The sequence below is a fragment of the Hoplias malabaricus genome, chromosome 18 (genome assembly GCF_029633855.1).
Source record: "Hoplias malabaricus isolate fHopMal1 chromosome 18, fHopMal1.hap1, whole genome shotgun sequence".
Lineage (NCBI taxonomy): Eukaryota > Metazoa > Chordata > Actinopteri > Characiformes > Erythrinidae > Hoplias > Hoplias malabaricus.
This window is the reverse complement of record NC_089817.1, coordinates 25,085,020-25,101,243: the sequence shown is the minus strand read 5'-3', so window position 1 is coordinate 25,101,243 and position 16,224 is coordinate 25,085,020. Positions and strand designations below refer to the sequence as shown.

Genomic DNA, 16,224 nt, shown 5'->3' with positions numbered 1-16,224 from the left:
CTGAAAATATAGAAGGAAGAGAGGATGATATTGCTGGATGGAGTGTCCAGATAGAAAGCAGAGGGTCTGAAGGAGAGGCAGTGATGAAAGAAGGGCAGACTGATTGAAAAAACTTAGGAAAGCGGTTGAAGCTCTGAAGATGCTTAAGAACTGAAGGAATGTAACCAGAAGTTTGAAGATAAGAATCAGCAGCCGAAATATCAACCTGTAATGAAGGACCCGGACATCCAGCAGGTATGGAATAAGTGGAAAACAGAATGGAGGAAACTGAAGAAGATACTGATGCCTGATGATATTTAATCCAGTAACATGAAGTGAAAACCAGGTACAAGGACACAAGGAGGCAAACGTTGGAGGAACTGGAATGAGAACGACAGCTGAGGAGAGCATCAAGAGCAACAGAGGACAGGATCCTAGCAGGTTTTTCTGCAACGGACTTGAGAAGACAGACTCAATCAGAAGCTGAAACAGAGAAGGGTGTGTCAAAGCCCAGAAACCATGAGCAGAAAGAATGGAAGAAGAAAGCTGCAGAATTTGAAAAGAACAAAAAGATGACAAAGAGGAGAAGTTTCTGGAAAAGTTTGAACAGCGAAGAGTGAAAACTAAAATGCACTTTCAAGCAAAAATAAATAAATAAATAAAGAGAATGCAATAGGATTAGAACCGATAATAAATACTATTAATACACACCAAAATTCTCCCTTATGTTTGTTAATATAAAAGTCATTTAATGAAACATAGATGACAACAGCTTCAGGCCAGATACAGGCCATGTAAATTTTTTTTTAAACATGTAAATATTTTAGAAGTTAAAGACTAATACCCCCCCCCCCCCCCAAAAAAAAAATATATATATATATATATATATAATAACAGAATTACTGAATTTGTATTTTAATTTTGAGCCCCAACTTGCATGAGATTTGAAAATGCAATAAATTCTGTACATTAATTTTATAATCATTTCAATTTTCAGTGTGCTACAGCTTCCTTAGTCATTTATCTTTAAGGACTTCCTAATTATTTTAAACGTGAAGTTATACTACCAAAGTAATTATAGTTTTCACACATTATTGCAATATTAATAACAATAATTTATAAGTTTGTATGCAATAAGGTCTGCACCACTGATTCCAAACATACAATATATAACAATAGCATTTCTTCTCTTTAGTGGAGATTGTCTGTAATCGTTGCTGGTCTGGCATTGATTTCTGGCACCTGCTCCCCTGATGTATTTCCTCTAAATTTCATGACAAGTTTCTGGAACGTCTTACTGAAAGTAGGACTGGCGAAGTAGTAAACCAGAGGATTGAGTATGCTAATGAAATAGGTGAAGCACAATGAAGTATGAAAGGCTACACTGGCCTCATGGAAGTTTTGACACTGGTTGTACTGGGTTTTCAGGATCAAAACCGCCACCTGTGTAATGGTGCTTGGAAAAAAGCAGATGGTGAAAACCAAAGCAACAACATAAATAAACTTAATGACTCTCTTGATTTTTCCCTGGGTGTCCATTGTGTTGTCCTTTAACTGCCTTGTGATGCGGGCCGTACAGAAAATAATAATGTTTGCTGGCACAAAGAACTCCATAACATAGAAAGCACGGTTCCAGTTGGCAACTGGATTGTTCCCTAAGCAAATGTTAAAGGTCTCACACTGGGTGCGATTGTTGTAGTTCGAGTGATTGTAAGTCAGCAGGTCTGCTGTAAAGGCAATGATAGAAATCCACAAGCCACAGGAGACCCACTGAGCATAGGTCAGGTTCATACGATTGATGCGGTGCAGCGGGTGAACTATTTTCAGGTAACGATCCACGGTCACTGCTGTGAGGAAGAAGATGCTAGCCGCCCTGTTTGATGCCTGGAGGAAAAGCAGGATTCGACAAAAGGCATCTCCATAAATCCAGTCCTTGCCTCTGAGGAAGTAGTCTGCCCGGAAGGGCAAACAGAAGAGGACCATGGTGTCAGCTACAGCCAGGTGCACCAGATAGATGGAATTGGGCTTCCAGTCCTCCATGTAGAAAGCAAAAATCCAGAGGACAAGAGTGTTTCCAAAGAGGCCAAAAATAAACTCTAGAATAAGGACAGGGGGCAGAATCTGGTTGAAAACAGTTGTATCAAAAAAACAGCAATGTGAAGTATTTTCCATGAGTGTAGCCCCAAAACAAACTGTTTTTCTCAGAGAACGTTCCTCCACAGCAGTTGTGTTTGTAATCAGTGAATCTTTGTGACTTCATGTCTTTGTTCTATTACTATATGTAAATAACATACAAATGCTATGCAACTAAACACATTATGAGCTTGTTGGTTGACTGAGCTGGTGTTCTTCATAAAATGACCAGTGAATGTTTTTACGTGTATCAGGAGGTAGAGCAAATAGTCATCACTGCAATTAAGCAACCTTTATTAAAATTATTAAAGTATAAAGAAGCAAGGAAACAGGCAGAACTGGTGCAGACTCTTATCAACTCTGGACAGTGAATAACACTACGCCAGCGGAAACGGCCACACACCAAGTCTAACACACACACAACCTCAGAAACAACTTCAAATCCCCTTCAATAACGCCAGCACAACTCCGATATAACTAAGAGGTAGCCACCAAGCATGCTGGGAGCTCCCCCACAAGCACCCAACACCTTCCCATACTCAGTGCTGCAAATGAATACAGCCTACACTTCCATGTGTTTATATAATAAATTTAAATATAATGGTTAAATTCAAAACACATCCAAAGCACTTTATCTCACTGTCAGCTAGCCTGGTTTGCATGATAAAATTAGCAATGCAGATGTAGCTAAATCCAGCAGTGCTCTAAGACTGCAAGGGAAGCTCAACTTCCCCTAAAAGGTCAAAAAATAAGTGATTAAATATATATTGTTGTGTGTACATATCATTGAATAAATATGCCCTACAACGCGATTAACTTTTGTTCAGAATCAGCTTCTTATCACGCGGTTTTCCTCTCAATCATTCGCGCAGATTCACAGTGACTTAAACAGAGCTCAACAGCGAAGCAGCGAAGGGCAGCGAAACGAGACGAGTCATTGGATAAATGCTGGGCTTTGTCCCGCCCATCGGACACTCAGCGTCTCTGGGGGTCTATGGGGCAGTGGGCTGGCCTCGGCTGGCCCGGAGGCTCAGAGTCTGCATGATGATTGGATGATCTGTCTGAGGCTGAATCCCTTTTTGATTGACAGCGAAATGAGCGAATCAGCGATCCTTTGGTGTAGCGATCCGTGGGAGCATTACGTTTTCATTCCGTTCTGAGTTTAACCAGACTTTCTTAAACCTCTTAGCGGCATTTTCTTTGTTAAAAACGACTAGTGACAAATCTATCGCAGTTTCTGTCCAGTGGGTGCTGCTGAGCCCCTCCACCGTCACAAAGCACTCACAGGCGGACACACTTCACATCTCTGCTGGCCATTGAGAGGACACTAGTCAAGTCCCTGGAAAAGACGCCGTGTTGGTACGACAGGGTCACAGATCATTTTCTTGAAAAGGAACGGAGGGTAGAATTTACGTATAAATAAACCGACACATTTTATGATGTAGGCCGAAATTGAGCTTCCCCTTTTTTGTTTATAAATTAGATTAGTTAATCATTTTAATCCAGCACAGTGTCAAATTTTCCAGAATAAAAGTCTCTGTGAATATAAAATCTGTTTGAGGAGATAAAAAATTTAGTTATATCCTGTAACCAGTAATCGGAGTGGTCTACAGTCAGTGGTGTACTAACCTCTTTATGCCAGTGGACAGATATATGCTTGCTGTCTGGGTTTCAATACTTGTAAATGATAAGCTTTTGACTAAGCATATAAATATATTTAAAGTGTACTTACAGAGTTGTGGAATAACATGACTTGAATTCTCAGTATATATTAGGTGTAACCTAATTTAATTTCAATTACGTATCAGTAATGATTTATACATTTACTGGTTACAAAATAGTACACTTTAAGTACACTATTTTTACATTAAGTAATGTAGTAATTCATACATTATTTACATTTTTCACTCTATTGTTACTTTGATTTTGTACCAGTGCACCAGGCCTTGAGGGCTGTTCCTGAAATACAATGTATAATACCTAAGGAAATGGTCTAAGAATAAAAACTGGTAAAACTGAGACCCACAAGTTTCACTGATGCTCCTGGATACAAAAGCAGCTTGCTTTACACGTTGGTTGCATTTCTGTACACTGCTCAGAGTGCTTATGCTGACCCCTGTCGACTGGCCAAATTATACTTTGGGCAAATGAGCATCCAAATTGGCCCCGGTATGGAGCTATATTAGGGTCAAAAGTTTTGTTCATTGGAAAAAAAAATCTGAAACTGAAAGTTCAAATCTTGAGATTGAACTTTGAAAAATACAACAATGCATTCAAAATGTTAAAAAGTGTAGGATGATTTTTTTATTCAATTTAAATAGAATTTTGATTAAATTATTTTATTTCTTGGAATAAATCATTTATTTTCTATTTTCACTTTCCTATATATTTTGATATTTGAAGTCTTATATTTTTCAATTGCAGATTTTATCTTTTCAGATTAAAATCTTAATTTCCGATCCTTGTTTTTCAGGATTTGAAAGTGAAATTAGATCTGCGACCAAAAAATATATTAAAATAATGGATTCAAAATTCCATTTACATTGAAAGACCTCATCCTACACTTTTTTTTAAAAATTATGAATGCATTGTTATATTTTTCAAAGTTCAATCTCAACATTTGAACTTTCAGTTTCAGATTTTTATTCAAATGAATAAAACTTTTGACCCTAATATATCTCCATACCCCTGGAGCAATGGTCCGGATCTGATTAATCACGTCTTCTATTACATCATATAAAAGGCTGACAGCGTGTGCATCACTTACCCGAGGAATTGGTATCAGGATTCACTATGAGAAGAAAGCAAGCACTCGGGGCAGAGTGATGCTCTGATGTTTTTGTAATTTAGTTCTAGTGCCATCTAGTGGCATATGTTGGCGTTGTAATTGTAAAGAAAGGGAATATTCTAGGAAACACCTGGTCATTACTGCATCCGGCAGCTTCTGTTCGATTCTTCCAAATTTGTTTTCCATCTGTAACTTCTGCCTTTTAATATCTTTAATGCCTTATTTGTTACATTTATGTAAGTTAGTTTAAATATTAAGTATTTTTCAAGTTTATTCGGATGCAGTTATTAGCAACTTAGCTTTCTGCTTTGCTTCTTTTTGTACAAGGACAAAATTTGTTATTGTATATATTTTAAGAAAATATTTGTTTTATACAATTGCTGTAGTCCACGAGTATGCCATGTGTGCCATTTGTTCATTTTATCATCTACATTTGTATTTGTAGTTTTACAAGCCTTCCAGTAAACAAGTCACCAAATGGAAACCGTATCTTTTTTTTGGAAGATTTGTAAGTTAGCCCTGTGTCTATTGATACAACATAGTGATATGATACAAGGGCAGAACATTCATTCATTCATTCATTCACTCATTGTCTGTAAACATTTATCCAGTTGAGGGTCGTGGTGGGTCCGGAGCCTACCAAGAATCACTGGGCGCAAGGCAGGAACACAGTGAACTATACTCTGAACTATATTCAGGTAAAGTTCCATGGCTTTGCTGTGACAAAGATGGACTGCAAGGAGGAAAAGCAGGTTTAAATACAACATAATGCATTTCCATACATCCAGCACAGGCAGAAGGGGACCACAGAGTCAGCTACAACCAGGTGCACCAAGTGTCCGTGTGGAAGGGAAATATCCAGAAAGCAAGAATGATCCTAAAGAGGCAAAAAATGAACTCTAGGAAAAGGAAAGGAGGTAGAACCCAAGTGGGTCATAAAAGCATAACACTTAATTGTTGGCCATGTGGGCAGCTCCATAACAAACCGCTTTCACAGACTTTTTTCAAGAGAAATTTTCCTCATTATCAGTTGTGCATTGCTTCCAGGAAATCATCTTATCTTCAGGGACTTTATGTTTGCAAATGATATGCAAATAACACTAAGCACGCTGACGCATTGTATATTGACACATTATATATTGTGCAGTGATTCTCTCCAGATTGGCCACTAAGAAGGGTTAATAGGGGACATAGTTTCCCAATGTGGGCTGTTGTTTAACTCTTATCCACCACAAAAGAAAAATAAAAAAACATTATTTTAGATCTATTAAAGCATATACATGTTAATATATATGTTATTAACATATAGCTTTACTATAACAGTGATATTTTATTTCTCATGCTGGGAGAAACAGATTTTAGCAAGAGTTTCAGTTTTCATTTTATAGTGGAACACAAAATGCTTACCTTACATTAAAGATAAAAATCAGTATGAAGCCTAAGGGCTTGTGTAACTCTTAATAGGTTGATTCATGCACTGAAACAGACATGCAAGAAACTAGAAAACAGCTTGGTTTTTTAGGGTTTTTTTTTTATGTTTACAACAGAAACACATGGGTAATTGTTTTAATTTTCGAATGTGTGAGGGTCCAAAGCACTGGTTATATTTGTCAGCACTGGTGGCCACACTCCTGTTGTCTTTTCTCCAACATTAACCAAAAAAGGTGGACTGTTTATCTGGATTGACTGCAGCTAACAGCATCCAAAATACACCCTTTTTCTGCTCATGTAATTTTAGTGTGATTATTCTGTAGAGAGGGTGGCACAGTGGTGCAGAAGGTAGTGCAGCAGTCACACAGCACCAGGATCCTGTTCCACTCCAGATGGCGGTTTGTGAGGAGTTTGGTGTGTTCTCCCTGTGTCTGTGTGGGTTTCCTCCGGGTGCTCTGGTTTCCTCCCACAGTCCAAAAACACACGTTGGTTGGTGGATCGGCGACTCAAATGTATTCATAGTTGTGAGTGTGTGAGTGAATGCGTTGCCCTGTGAAGGACTGGTGCCCCCTCCAGGGAAAAATATAATGCAATTTTATTCATTTTATTTACTATGATTATGAGAAGATTACTTAAAAATGTGCATTTTTATATGAAACACTGGTAGTGGCAGATTGGTTAATGTCACGGCTGGGCAGGGAAGATGAGGACGTACACACAAGGGAATCTTTTATTAAAAAACAAAAACAAAAAAAACAAAATCGTTACTAAATAAACACGAGCAAACTAGGACAGAAAACAAACTACATTTAACTGAACAGGACTAGACAAGAACAAACTAGGACAAGGACAGTCAAGGTGTAGACATGGGTAAACACAAAGACACAGAAACACACATCTACACACACACAAGACCAGACGAAGGATACTGAAACAAAGGGGCTATATATTCACAATAAAAACAAGGAACACCTGAGGAGCAGGACCACAGGTGGAGACAATAACAAGAGAGTGGAGCTAAGGTGGAGACAATAACCAAAACCAACAGAAAGCCATGTGTTGCCAGAGCACATGATAGACAAAGGAAAACAAAAACAGAACACATGGGGCAAGGGCATCACAATTAATATGAAGATCAGACATTGTGTGGCTGGGGAAATGTGCCTGGTGTCAAAAACGTACAAAATTACTGACATAAAATGCAAAAATAAAGGGCTGGCAAGTGGAGCGAGAGCAGAAGATGGTGCTGGAAGGAGTGTCCAGAGAGAAAACTGGGAGGCTGAAGAAGGGAGAGGCAATAGTTAAAGGACAGGTGGAAGATCAGAAAAAATAATCCATGCACATTTGATTGAAAAAAATGAAGAAAGCAGTTGAAGCTCTGGACCGTGAAGCTCTAAATGATGCTGGAAACAGAAGGTTACAAGAGCCTGAGGATAAGAACTGGCAAGTTAACTATCAGCTCTTGGTGGAGAATGGGGAAATTCAGCAGGTATGAAAAATGAGAAAACTGGAGAAGACACTGGAGAAGCCAGTTGAGATTCACTCCGGAAAATCCAGGTTGAAAAAACTGAGACAAAAGAATATGTGGCTATGGTAGGTAGTCTCTCAAATGCTTTACATGTGAAATAACATTACTGAAGCTTTTTTACGGTCTGTTTATGAGTAACACATTTCTTCACACAAGCAAAGTAATCTACTTGGAGGCTGGACCTCAGTGTTCTGAGAGATGACCATTAAGAACCAGGTCTTTACTCCACCACAGACCAAGGTATAGAAACTGTGTACAGAAGGGCTGTGTCCCCTTCTGCACATCTCTAACTTGAGGTCTAAAAAGAGTGCCAATCTGGTGGAAAACTGGTGGAAAACCTTTCTTTTTCGCAAAGAAGAAGCAACTGACAGCAAACAATGAACACGCTCAAAGAGTGGCCCAGGTGAGACCAGTGGTCACACCTGCCTTGGATCCCCTGGAGTTTGCATATCAGGATGGCATTGAAGTGAATGATGTAAATATCAGATTGTACCTCCACCTGGACACAACACACACCCCTGTTAGGATCATGGTTTTTTTTCCCTCCAGTGCATTCAACACCTTACAGTCTGTATTCCTAGGGCAGAAGCTTTGGTGGATACAGGTGGCTCAACCCATCATCTCCTTAACAATGACTGGTCAATCCCAGTGTGTGCAGCTGCAGGACTGCTTTTAAGGCAAAGCTACATGTAGCACAAGGCTCCTCAGGGGACTGTATAAGCTCTGTTACTTTTCTACATAGACTTCTCAGAATTCAGATAGAACTATTTCCAAATTGGAAAAAAAAGCCATATGATGTATAGTCACACGTAGAAAGCTTTATTCTGATGATAGCCATACATTATATCTTTTTGAGTATTAAAATATAATGTATGTTTAGAGACATTAGAGGAAATTAAACTGAAAGGCTAATTGCTTGATCTGACAAATACACAGAAGTAAAATTTGATTACACAGAAAAATAAAAGTATAATCATTTTTGTATGTTCTAATTCAGACCTATACAGAGATTGTAATGAATGCCCCTGGTCTGATTTGTTTGATTTGTTTGATGTTTGATTTGTGCAGTAGGTATGCTGCTGTAATGCTGCAATTTCCTTTGGCATCGACAAATCCTCATTCACAGACACTGAACAAAATGAGCTATAAAACATTAGTGTTTAAAAGTGTAGAATCACTCATAAATATAAACATTTCATTATATAAAAAGGTTATTTTATATACAATTGAAATTGGACATCGCCGCTGTCCAATGAAAAACATGCATCCCCTAAAATAGCAACTTTACAGGAAAAGGAAAAAACCTTCTTATCTGTCAATGTAAAAAGATATTTTGGAGCATTTCTGTAATTCCATACATTATGAAATTTTCACACAATATAACAAGACAGCTGCTGTATTCAAATGATGTATTAATCTAAAACAAAACAAAAAAAAGTATATATACTGTTCACAGTTCAACCAAAACAATGTGTAATAATAAATAATAAATATATATCCATATATTATATTAATTATATTATAAATTATTTGTAAATTTAACTCCAACCAGACCTCCAACATAGATTCATAGTGTTTAATATATATAAAAACAATCTTCCCTTTATTGGAGATTGCCTGTAACCGTAGCCAGATTGGAGAAGGTTCCTGGGACCCGCTCCCCTGTTGTTTTCCCTCTGAGTTTCATAATAAGTTTCTTAAGAGTTCCACTGAATGCAGGACTGGAGAAGTAGTAAACCAGAGGATTGAGTACACTATTGAAATAGGTGAAGCACACTGAAGTGTAAAAGGCTATACTGGCCCCATGGAAGTATGGACACTCACTGTACCAGGCTTTTAGGATCCAAACTGCAACCCGAGAGATGGTGCTTGGAAAGAAGCAGATGATGAAAACCAAAGCAACAACAAAAATGAACTGAATGACTCTCTTGATTTTGCCCTGGGCGTCTATTGTCTTGTTCTTCAACTGCCATGCGATACGGGCCGTACAGAAAACGATAATATTCGCTGGCACAAAAAACTGAATAACATAGAAAGCATTGTTCCAGCTGGAGAGTGGATTGTTCCCCAAGCATATGTTGAAGCTCTCACATTGGGTGTGATTGTTGTAGTAGAAAAAGTGATCAGAAGACAACAGATATGCCGTCAAGGATATGATACAGATCCACAAGCCACAGGACACCCACAGGGCATAGGTCAGGTTCATTCGATTGATGCGGTGCAGTGGATGAACTATCTTCAGATAACGATCCACGGTCACTGCTGTGAGGAAGAAGATGCCAGCGGCTCTGCTGGTTGACAGGAGGAAGAGCAGGATTCGACAAAAGGCATCTCCATAAATCCAGTCCTTGCCTCTGCGGTAGTAGTCGGCCCTGAATGGCAAACAGAAGAGGACCACCGAGTCAGCTACAGCTAGGTGCACCAGATAGATGGAATTGGGCTTCCAGGTGTCCATGTGGAACGCAAACATCCAGAAAGCGAGTATGTTTCCAGAGAGGCCAAAAATGAACTCTAGGAAAAGGACAGGGGGTAGAATGTGGTCCAATACCGGTGTATCAAAAGCACAGCACTCTGAAGCGTTTGCCATGTGGGCACCACCAAAAAAGTCCTCGCAGCTTTTCTCAAAAAGAACTTTCCTCAACAGCAGTTGTGCTTTGCTCCCAGTGAGTCTTTGTACTTTATGATTGCAAATAATATGCAAATAACACTAAGCACACTGCCACATTATAGACTAATTTGATTCTTTCCAGGTTGGTCACTAAGAGGGGGTATTAGTGGGCATTATATCCCCATGTGGGTGGATGTGCAACCCTGATCCACACCAAAAGAAATATAAAAACATGTTATTATAGATATATTAGAGGATACACACATTAATGCTCTGTTTACATTTTTGCTTTAATGTAAGAGTTACTTTATTCCTTGTGATGGAAGAAACAGATTCTAGAAAGAGTTTACGGTGTCAGACCGTATATAGTGGAACATAAAATGCTTTCCTCACATTCAGAGACTATCAGCATGAAGATTAAGTGCTTGTATATATTCTATTAGCTTGATTCATGCACTGAAACCAATGTTGAACAAACAAGAAAGTGCTTGTTCTTTTTCTTCCAAACCAACATATTGTTTTGATTTATGAACATGGGTGGGATTAAAGCTCTTGTTGAATGCTACTGGTCAGTCCAGGCAGCCACTCTTCTGTTGTCTTTTCTCAGACATTGGCCCATCATTGTGCACTGCTAACATCTTCCTAAATGCATCCTTTTTCTGCTCATGTATTTTTAGCTCTCAGTGTTTGTATAATGAAAAATACATTCATACTATAAAAACCTCACTAAACAATGTAACAGGGGCTGTAACTCAGAGTATGAGAAAATGGCTGTATCCATCTGTGTTCGGTGGTGAATTATAACAGCAGTTCTGAGGAACTGTGCTCTAACCTGCCTATTTTAATGCATGATGGCTCTGCCCCTGAATTACTGAAACACATCACTAGGACTGTAACTTGATTTTAAAAAATTAAATAATTAAGTTCACAATTTGCAATTGAAAATAATTAATCATAAAAATAAAGAATCTTCCTTGTAATTTTGGGAGGGAGATTAATGTGCAGTGTGATATTCATGGCAAACGACTTTACTATGTGTAGTTTAGAGAGAGCGAGAGAAAGAAGAATGGTAAGAGCATAATGATTTTTAATATATATTTTAGTATAAATAAATTCTGACGTCAACAGTGGCGACTTTGAGTTTACATCACTAGATAAAACCACTAATCACTAGACTCAAGAGTGAATTATAGGAGGGATTTGGGACCAAATTTGATAAAAATATTAATTAAAAGTGAAGATCACAAAACAGTCAGTGGTTATTTGACTGAAAAATGAGGAAAGCAGTTGAAGTTCAGAAGTAAATGAAGATCCAGATGATGCTGAAGAACAGAAGAAATGTATCTAGAAGTTTCATGATAAGAATCAGCAGCAGAAATATTAGCTCTTAGTGAAGGATGAAGAAATACAGCAGGAATGGAGGATGTGGAAAGCAGAATGGAGCACACTGGAGAAGACACTGGAGATGTAGGATGAACTTCACCCCAGAAACATGGAAGTGTAGGAAAAGAAAATTGATGAAAAATGGAAAACCTTTATTACAGCAAGCAGTAGCAAGATACAATGATGTACCGTGGATTCAGCGGAGCTGGACTGAACATTGAGTAGTAGAAAAACACAGCATATATAGTTTGACAATACTGCCTTCTCCTAAGCTCCTCCTGAAGGATGTGATGTCAGTTGTGTCTGAATACAGTCCATGTGTAAATACCACCCAAGTTCTAACTCAGTGGAAATTGAGTTCTGTCAACTTCATGTTTAGACTAGTTCCCTTTGTCTGTGGTGGTTGTTGATTACTCAGTAATAAACTTCCTTTGGTATTGATTAGGTCTTCTGGTCCCACAGTGAGAGCTGTTGTGGCTCTTTCTGCTTTGCCTGTTCATATGCCAAATGGTCAACCTATCTCTATGAAGACACACTGGTTTGGAACATTTATTATGATATTAATATTGTTGATTGCAGCGAGGTAAGCCAGACACATTTGGGTCCATGCTGTAATTTCTTACAGAAGTGAACACCAGGTACAAGGCCATGATGAAGTAAAATTTGGAAGTTGGAAAAGGAAAGACAGACGATAAAAAGAGCCCAGAGAGAAATGCTGGAGAGAGTGATGAAGGAGACAGAGGACAGAATACTGGCAGATCTTCCTGCCATGGTCTTGAGGAAACAAAGACTCAGGAGCTGACACAGAAAAGAGTGTGCCAAAGCCCAGAGAAAATGAGCAGAAAGAATTAATGGAAGGAGAAAACTGCAGAATAGCAAAGAAAGAAAAAAGAATACGATTAAAGAGCAGCCAAAGGTCGTGAAAAATGAGAACAGAAAAAGCACAGAGAGGAGGATCTTCTGGAAATTACTCGTGTCAAAAAGGAGTGAATAATAATGACTGAATAGGTTTTAGAAACATTAATAAACTTTATTAATACATATTTAATTTCTCCCTTATATATGTTAATATAATATGCATGTAATAAAAAGGACAACCTCTTTAAACAATTAAATGTTAAAAAACTTCAAGACTATTTTCTACAAGAAGAAAACATAATATTCAGTTCAGTTAAAATAAAAACATACTCTTGTTCTCAAACATCTGAAAAGGAATTTAATGCATTATGATAAATGAACTACATTTGTGTGAGTACAATAATCTTATGAGAATTCCTTAGTGTTCCGATAACTTTTTATTGTTATACAGATATAGAAATATATATTTATATAAAAATTAAACAGAAAAATGAGCTGAGCTTTAAAACCAAAGACATTGAATGAATGCGCTTCAAAACACTTTTGTTCAAAAGTGTAGAATCAGTTGCAAATTATAATAACAGTCAGTATACAATCTCAGAAAAAAAAGGTACGGTAGAGGTACATTACTGATCACTAGAAGTACAAACAGTGTAAATGTACCTTTAAAAGTACAACAGTGGGTTTAGAGCCCCATTGTGTTCCCCAAAGGTACATTACATTCTCTTCTCCAGGAGGATAAATGAATACTTGGAATCTTTCATCATAGAACTGTGTAAAATAAGAGAATATAATAAAAGTCCTGGAGATGAAATGGAGCTTATGAAATAAAAACCATTTTAAAATCTACAATTATAATAGAATAAGGTACAATTATGTTCCCTAATTAAAAGTATGAATATGTACCCTTAATGGTACCACCACAGTGACAATTTTTCTAACAGTGTATATAATAATATCAATAATAATAACTTTTTTAAGGATTTAAATAAAACGGTCTAAGATGTATACAAAGCCCTGGTGTATGGGGGCTGCACGGTGGTGCAGCAGGTAGTGTCGAAGTCACACAGCTCCAGGGACCTGGAGGTTGTGGGTTCGATTCCCGCTCCAGGTGTCTGTGAGGAATTGGTGTGTTCTCCCTGTGTCCGCGTGGGTTTCCTCCGGGTGCTCCGGGTTCCTCCCACAGTTTAAAAACACACGTTGGTAGGTGGATTGGCGACTCAAAAAGTGTCCATAGGTGTGAATGTTTAAGTGTGTGTTGCCCTGTGAAGGACTGGCGCCCCCTCCAGGGTGTATTCCTGCCATGCGCCCAATGATTCCAGGAAGGCTCTGGACCCACCGCAACCCTGAACTGGATAAGCGGTTACAGATAATGAATGAATGAATGAATGAATATCCAGTATGCTAGAAATCCTCTCTCTGCTCCGGGCAGTAGAACAGCATATTTTATACAATGAACAGATCTCCAAATATTAAAAAAGCATGAACAGAGATGAGGATTATGCTGTGTCCCTGCACCATAGGTGGGTAATATTGATCATTCTCAGACTCTAAATTTGAGAGTGTGCTAACTGCATATATGTAAACAGTGACAGAAAGAGCTAAAAATTGAAACATACCATTCTACCTTCTGAACATAAACAAACTAGACTTGGTCAAAATCACAGGCATTCCCTTTCACTTGTGGAAATAGAAGTATGAAATTTTAGTAATTGTCACCAAACTGTTATTTATAAAAAAAATGTTAAATTTAAACACATTTGCTGTCATCTTATATTCCTTGACATTTGAAATGTGATGTGTGTATATTCTTTTTGTTATAACTTAATTTTGTGGTACATGTTTCTCAGTCACTTATGAATTTCAAAAATTACATACATTTTAATTTGCTTCTGTTTGCATAATTATTTCAAACATTGGATGTTTCAAATTTCTACTCTAATAGAGTCAGTATGTACATTAATCTTTAACTACATCACCACCAAATCCGAACATGTAATATATATATATTTAGATATAGAATATATATTAAAAGCATTTCTCACATGGTTATTTCCTTAAGCTGAGTCTGTTATTGTAGCCGGACTGCAGACGCTCCTGGGACCTGCCCCCGTGTTATTTTCCCTCGGAGTATAATAATAAGTTGCTGGAAATTTCCCTTGAATGCAGGACTGGCGAAGTAGTAAACCAGAGGATTGAGCATGCTATGGAAATAGGTGAAGCACACTGAAGTATAAAAGGCAAGACTGGCCTCATTGAAGTATTGACACTCATTGTACCAGGCTTTCAGGATCAGAACTGCAACTCGACAGATGGTGCTTGGAAAGAAGCAGATGATGAAAACCAAAGCAACAACAAAAATGAATTGAATGACCTTCTTGATTCTTCCCTGGGCATCTCTAGTCTTGTTTTTCAACTGGCATGTGATGCGGGCCGAACAGAAAATGATAATATTCACTGGAACAAAGAACTCCATAACAAAGAAAGCAGAGTTCCAGTTGGCAACTGGATTGTTCCCTAAGCAAATGTTGAAGATCTCACACTGGGTGCGATTGCCATAGGTCAAGTGGGTATAAGGCAGCAGGTTTGCTGTAAAGGCAATGATAGAGATCCACAAGCCACAGGAGACCCACTGAGCATAGGTCAACTTCATACGATTGATGCGGTGCAGCGGGTGAACTACCTTCAGATAACGATCCACGGTCACTGCTGTGAGGAAGAAGATGCTAGCGGCCCTGTTTGTTGCCAGAAGGAAAAGCAAGATTCGACAAAAGGCATCTCCATAGATCCAGTCCCTTCCTCTGAGGTAGTAGTCGGCCCTGAAGGGCAAACAGAAGAGGACCATAGTGTCAGCTACAGCCAGGTGGACCAGATAGATGGAATTGGGCTTCCAGTCCTCCATGTAGAAAGCAAAAATCCAGAGGACAAGAGTGTTTCCACAGAGGCCAAAAATGAACTCTAGGATAAGGACAGGGGGTAGAACCTCGTCCAGGACCGATGTATCAAAAGTACAACACCCTGAAGCGTTTTCCATGAGGACAGCTCTGAAACATATAGTTGTCAGCTTTTCTCAAAGAACTTTCCTCCACAGCGGTTGTCCTGTTCTCTGAGTGAGTCTTTGTATCTTCAGTGACTTAGTATTGTTATTGCAAATAATATGCAAATTATATAAAACAAAACACATTGCCACATCATAATCTAAATATGTGACTGGGCTGGTGTAGGTGTTTCTCATAAAATAGCCAGTGGTAGAATGGTTACTGAAAGCTTGTTAACCCATGTTTGTGGACATGTATCACAGCATGAAAAAAGACATTTCTGATGGCCTCAGGTTGATGATAGTCATCAGCCTGGAAAATGACTTTTCTGGACCCCACTTCTCAGTCAGACAGATTGTGTACAAATGAAAAAAATTCATAACCATCATTACCCTCCCCAGGAAGTTCGTGGTTGGCCAACGAAGGTCATGCCAAGGTCAAGGAATGTAATAGTTCATGAGGTGAAATCCACAGAGAC

At 38.4% G+C, this 16,224-nt stretch overlaps 3 protein-coding genes across 3 annotated transcripts; all 3 read right to left on the bottom strand.

Annotated features, from left to right (window-relative positions):
• Nucleotides 1-947: 947 nt before the first annotated feature.
• LOC136674245 (hydroxycarboxylic acid receptor 2-like) lies at nucleotides 948-2,151 on the bottom strand. Its single transcript, XM_066650148.1, has one exon. It carries the CDS (start codon nucleotides 2,149-2,151, stop codon nucleotides 1,171-1,173), a length of 981 nt encoding a protein of 326 aa, XP_066506245.1. The 3' UTR covers nucleotides 948-1,170.
• Nucleotides 2,152-9,462: 7,311 nt separating this feature from the next.
• LOC136674409 (hydroxycarboxylic acid receptor 2-like) lies at nucleotides 9,463-10,446 on the bottom strand. The gene has a single exon (XM_066650419.1). The coding sequence runs from the start codon at nucleotides 10,444-10,446 to the stop codon at nucleotides 9,463-9,465; it is 984 nt and encodes a 327-aa protein (XP_066506516.1).
• Nucleotides 10,447-13,134: 2,688 nt separating this feature from the next.
• Nucleotides 13,135-15,742, bottom strand: LOC136675208 (hydroxycarboxylic acid receptor 2-like). Its single transcript, XM_066651644.1, has one exon. The coding sequence runs from the start codon at nucleotides 15,740-15,742 to the stop codon at nucleotides 14,780-14,782; it is 963 nt and encodes a 320-aa protein (XP_066507741.1). The 3' UTR covers nucleotides 13,135-14,779.
• Between the last annotated feature and the right edge of the window lie 482 nt (nucleotides 15,743-16,224).

What these genes read in the sequence shown, in the direction of transcription:
- LOC136674245 (XM_066650148.1), bottom strand. Translation starts at nt 2,151, where the DNA reads ATGGAAAATACTTCACATTGCTGTTTTTTTGATACAACTGTTTTCAAC.
- LOC136674409 (XM_066650419.1), bottom strand. Translation starts at nt 10,446, where the DNA reads ATGGCAAACGCTTCAGAGTGCTGTGCTTTTGATACACCGGTATTGGAC.
- LOC136675208 (XM_066651644.1), bottom strand. Translation starts at nt 15,742, where the DNA reads ATGGAAAACGCTTCAGGGTGTTGTACTTTTGATACATCGGTCCTGGAC.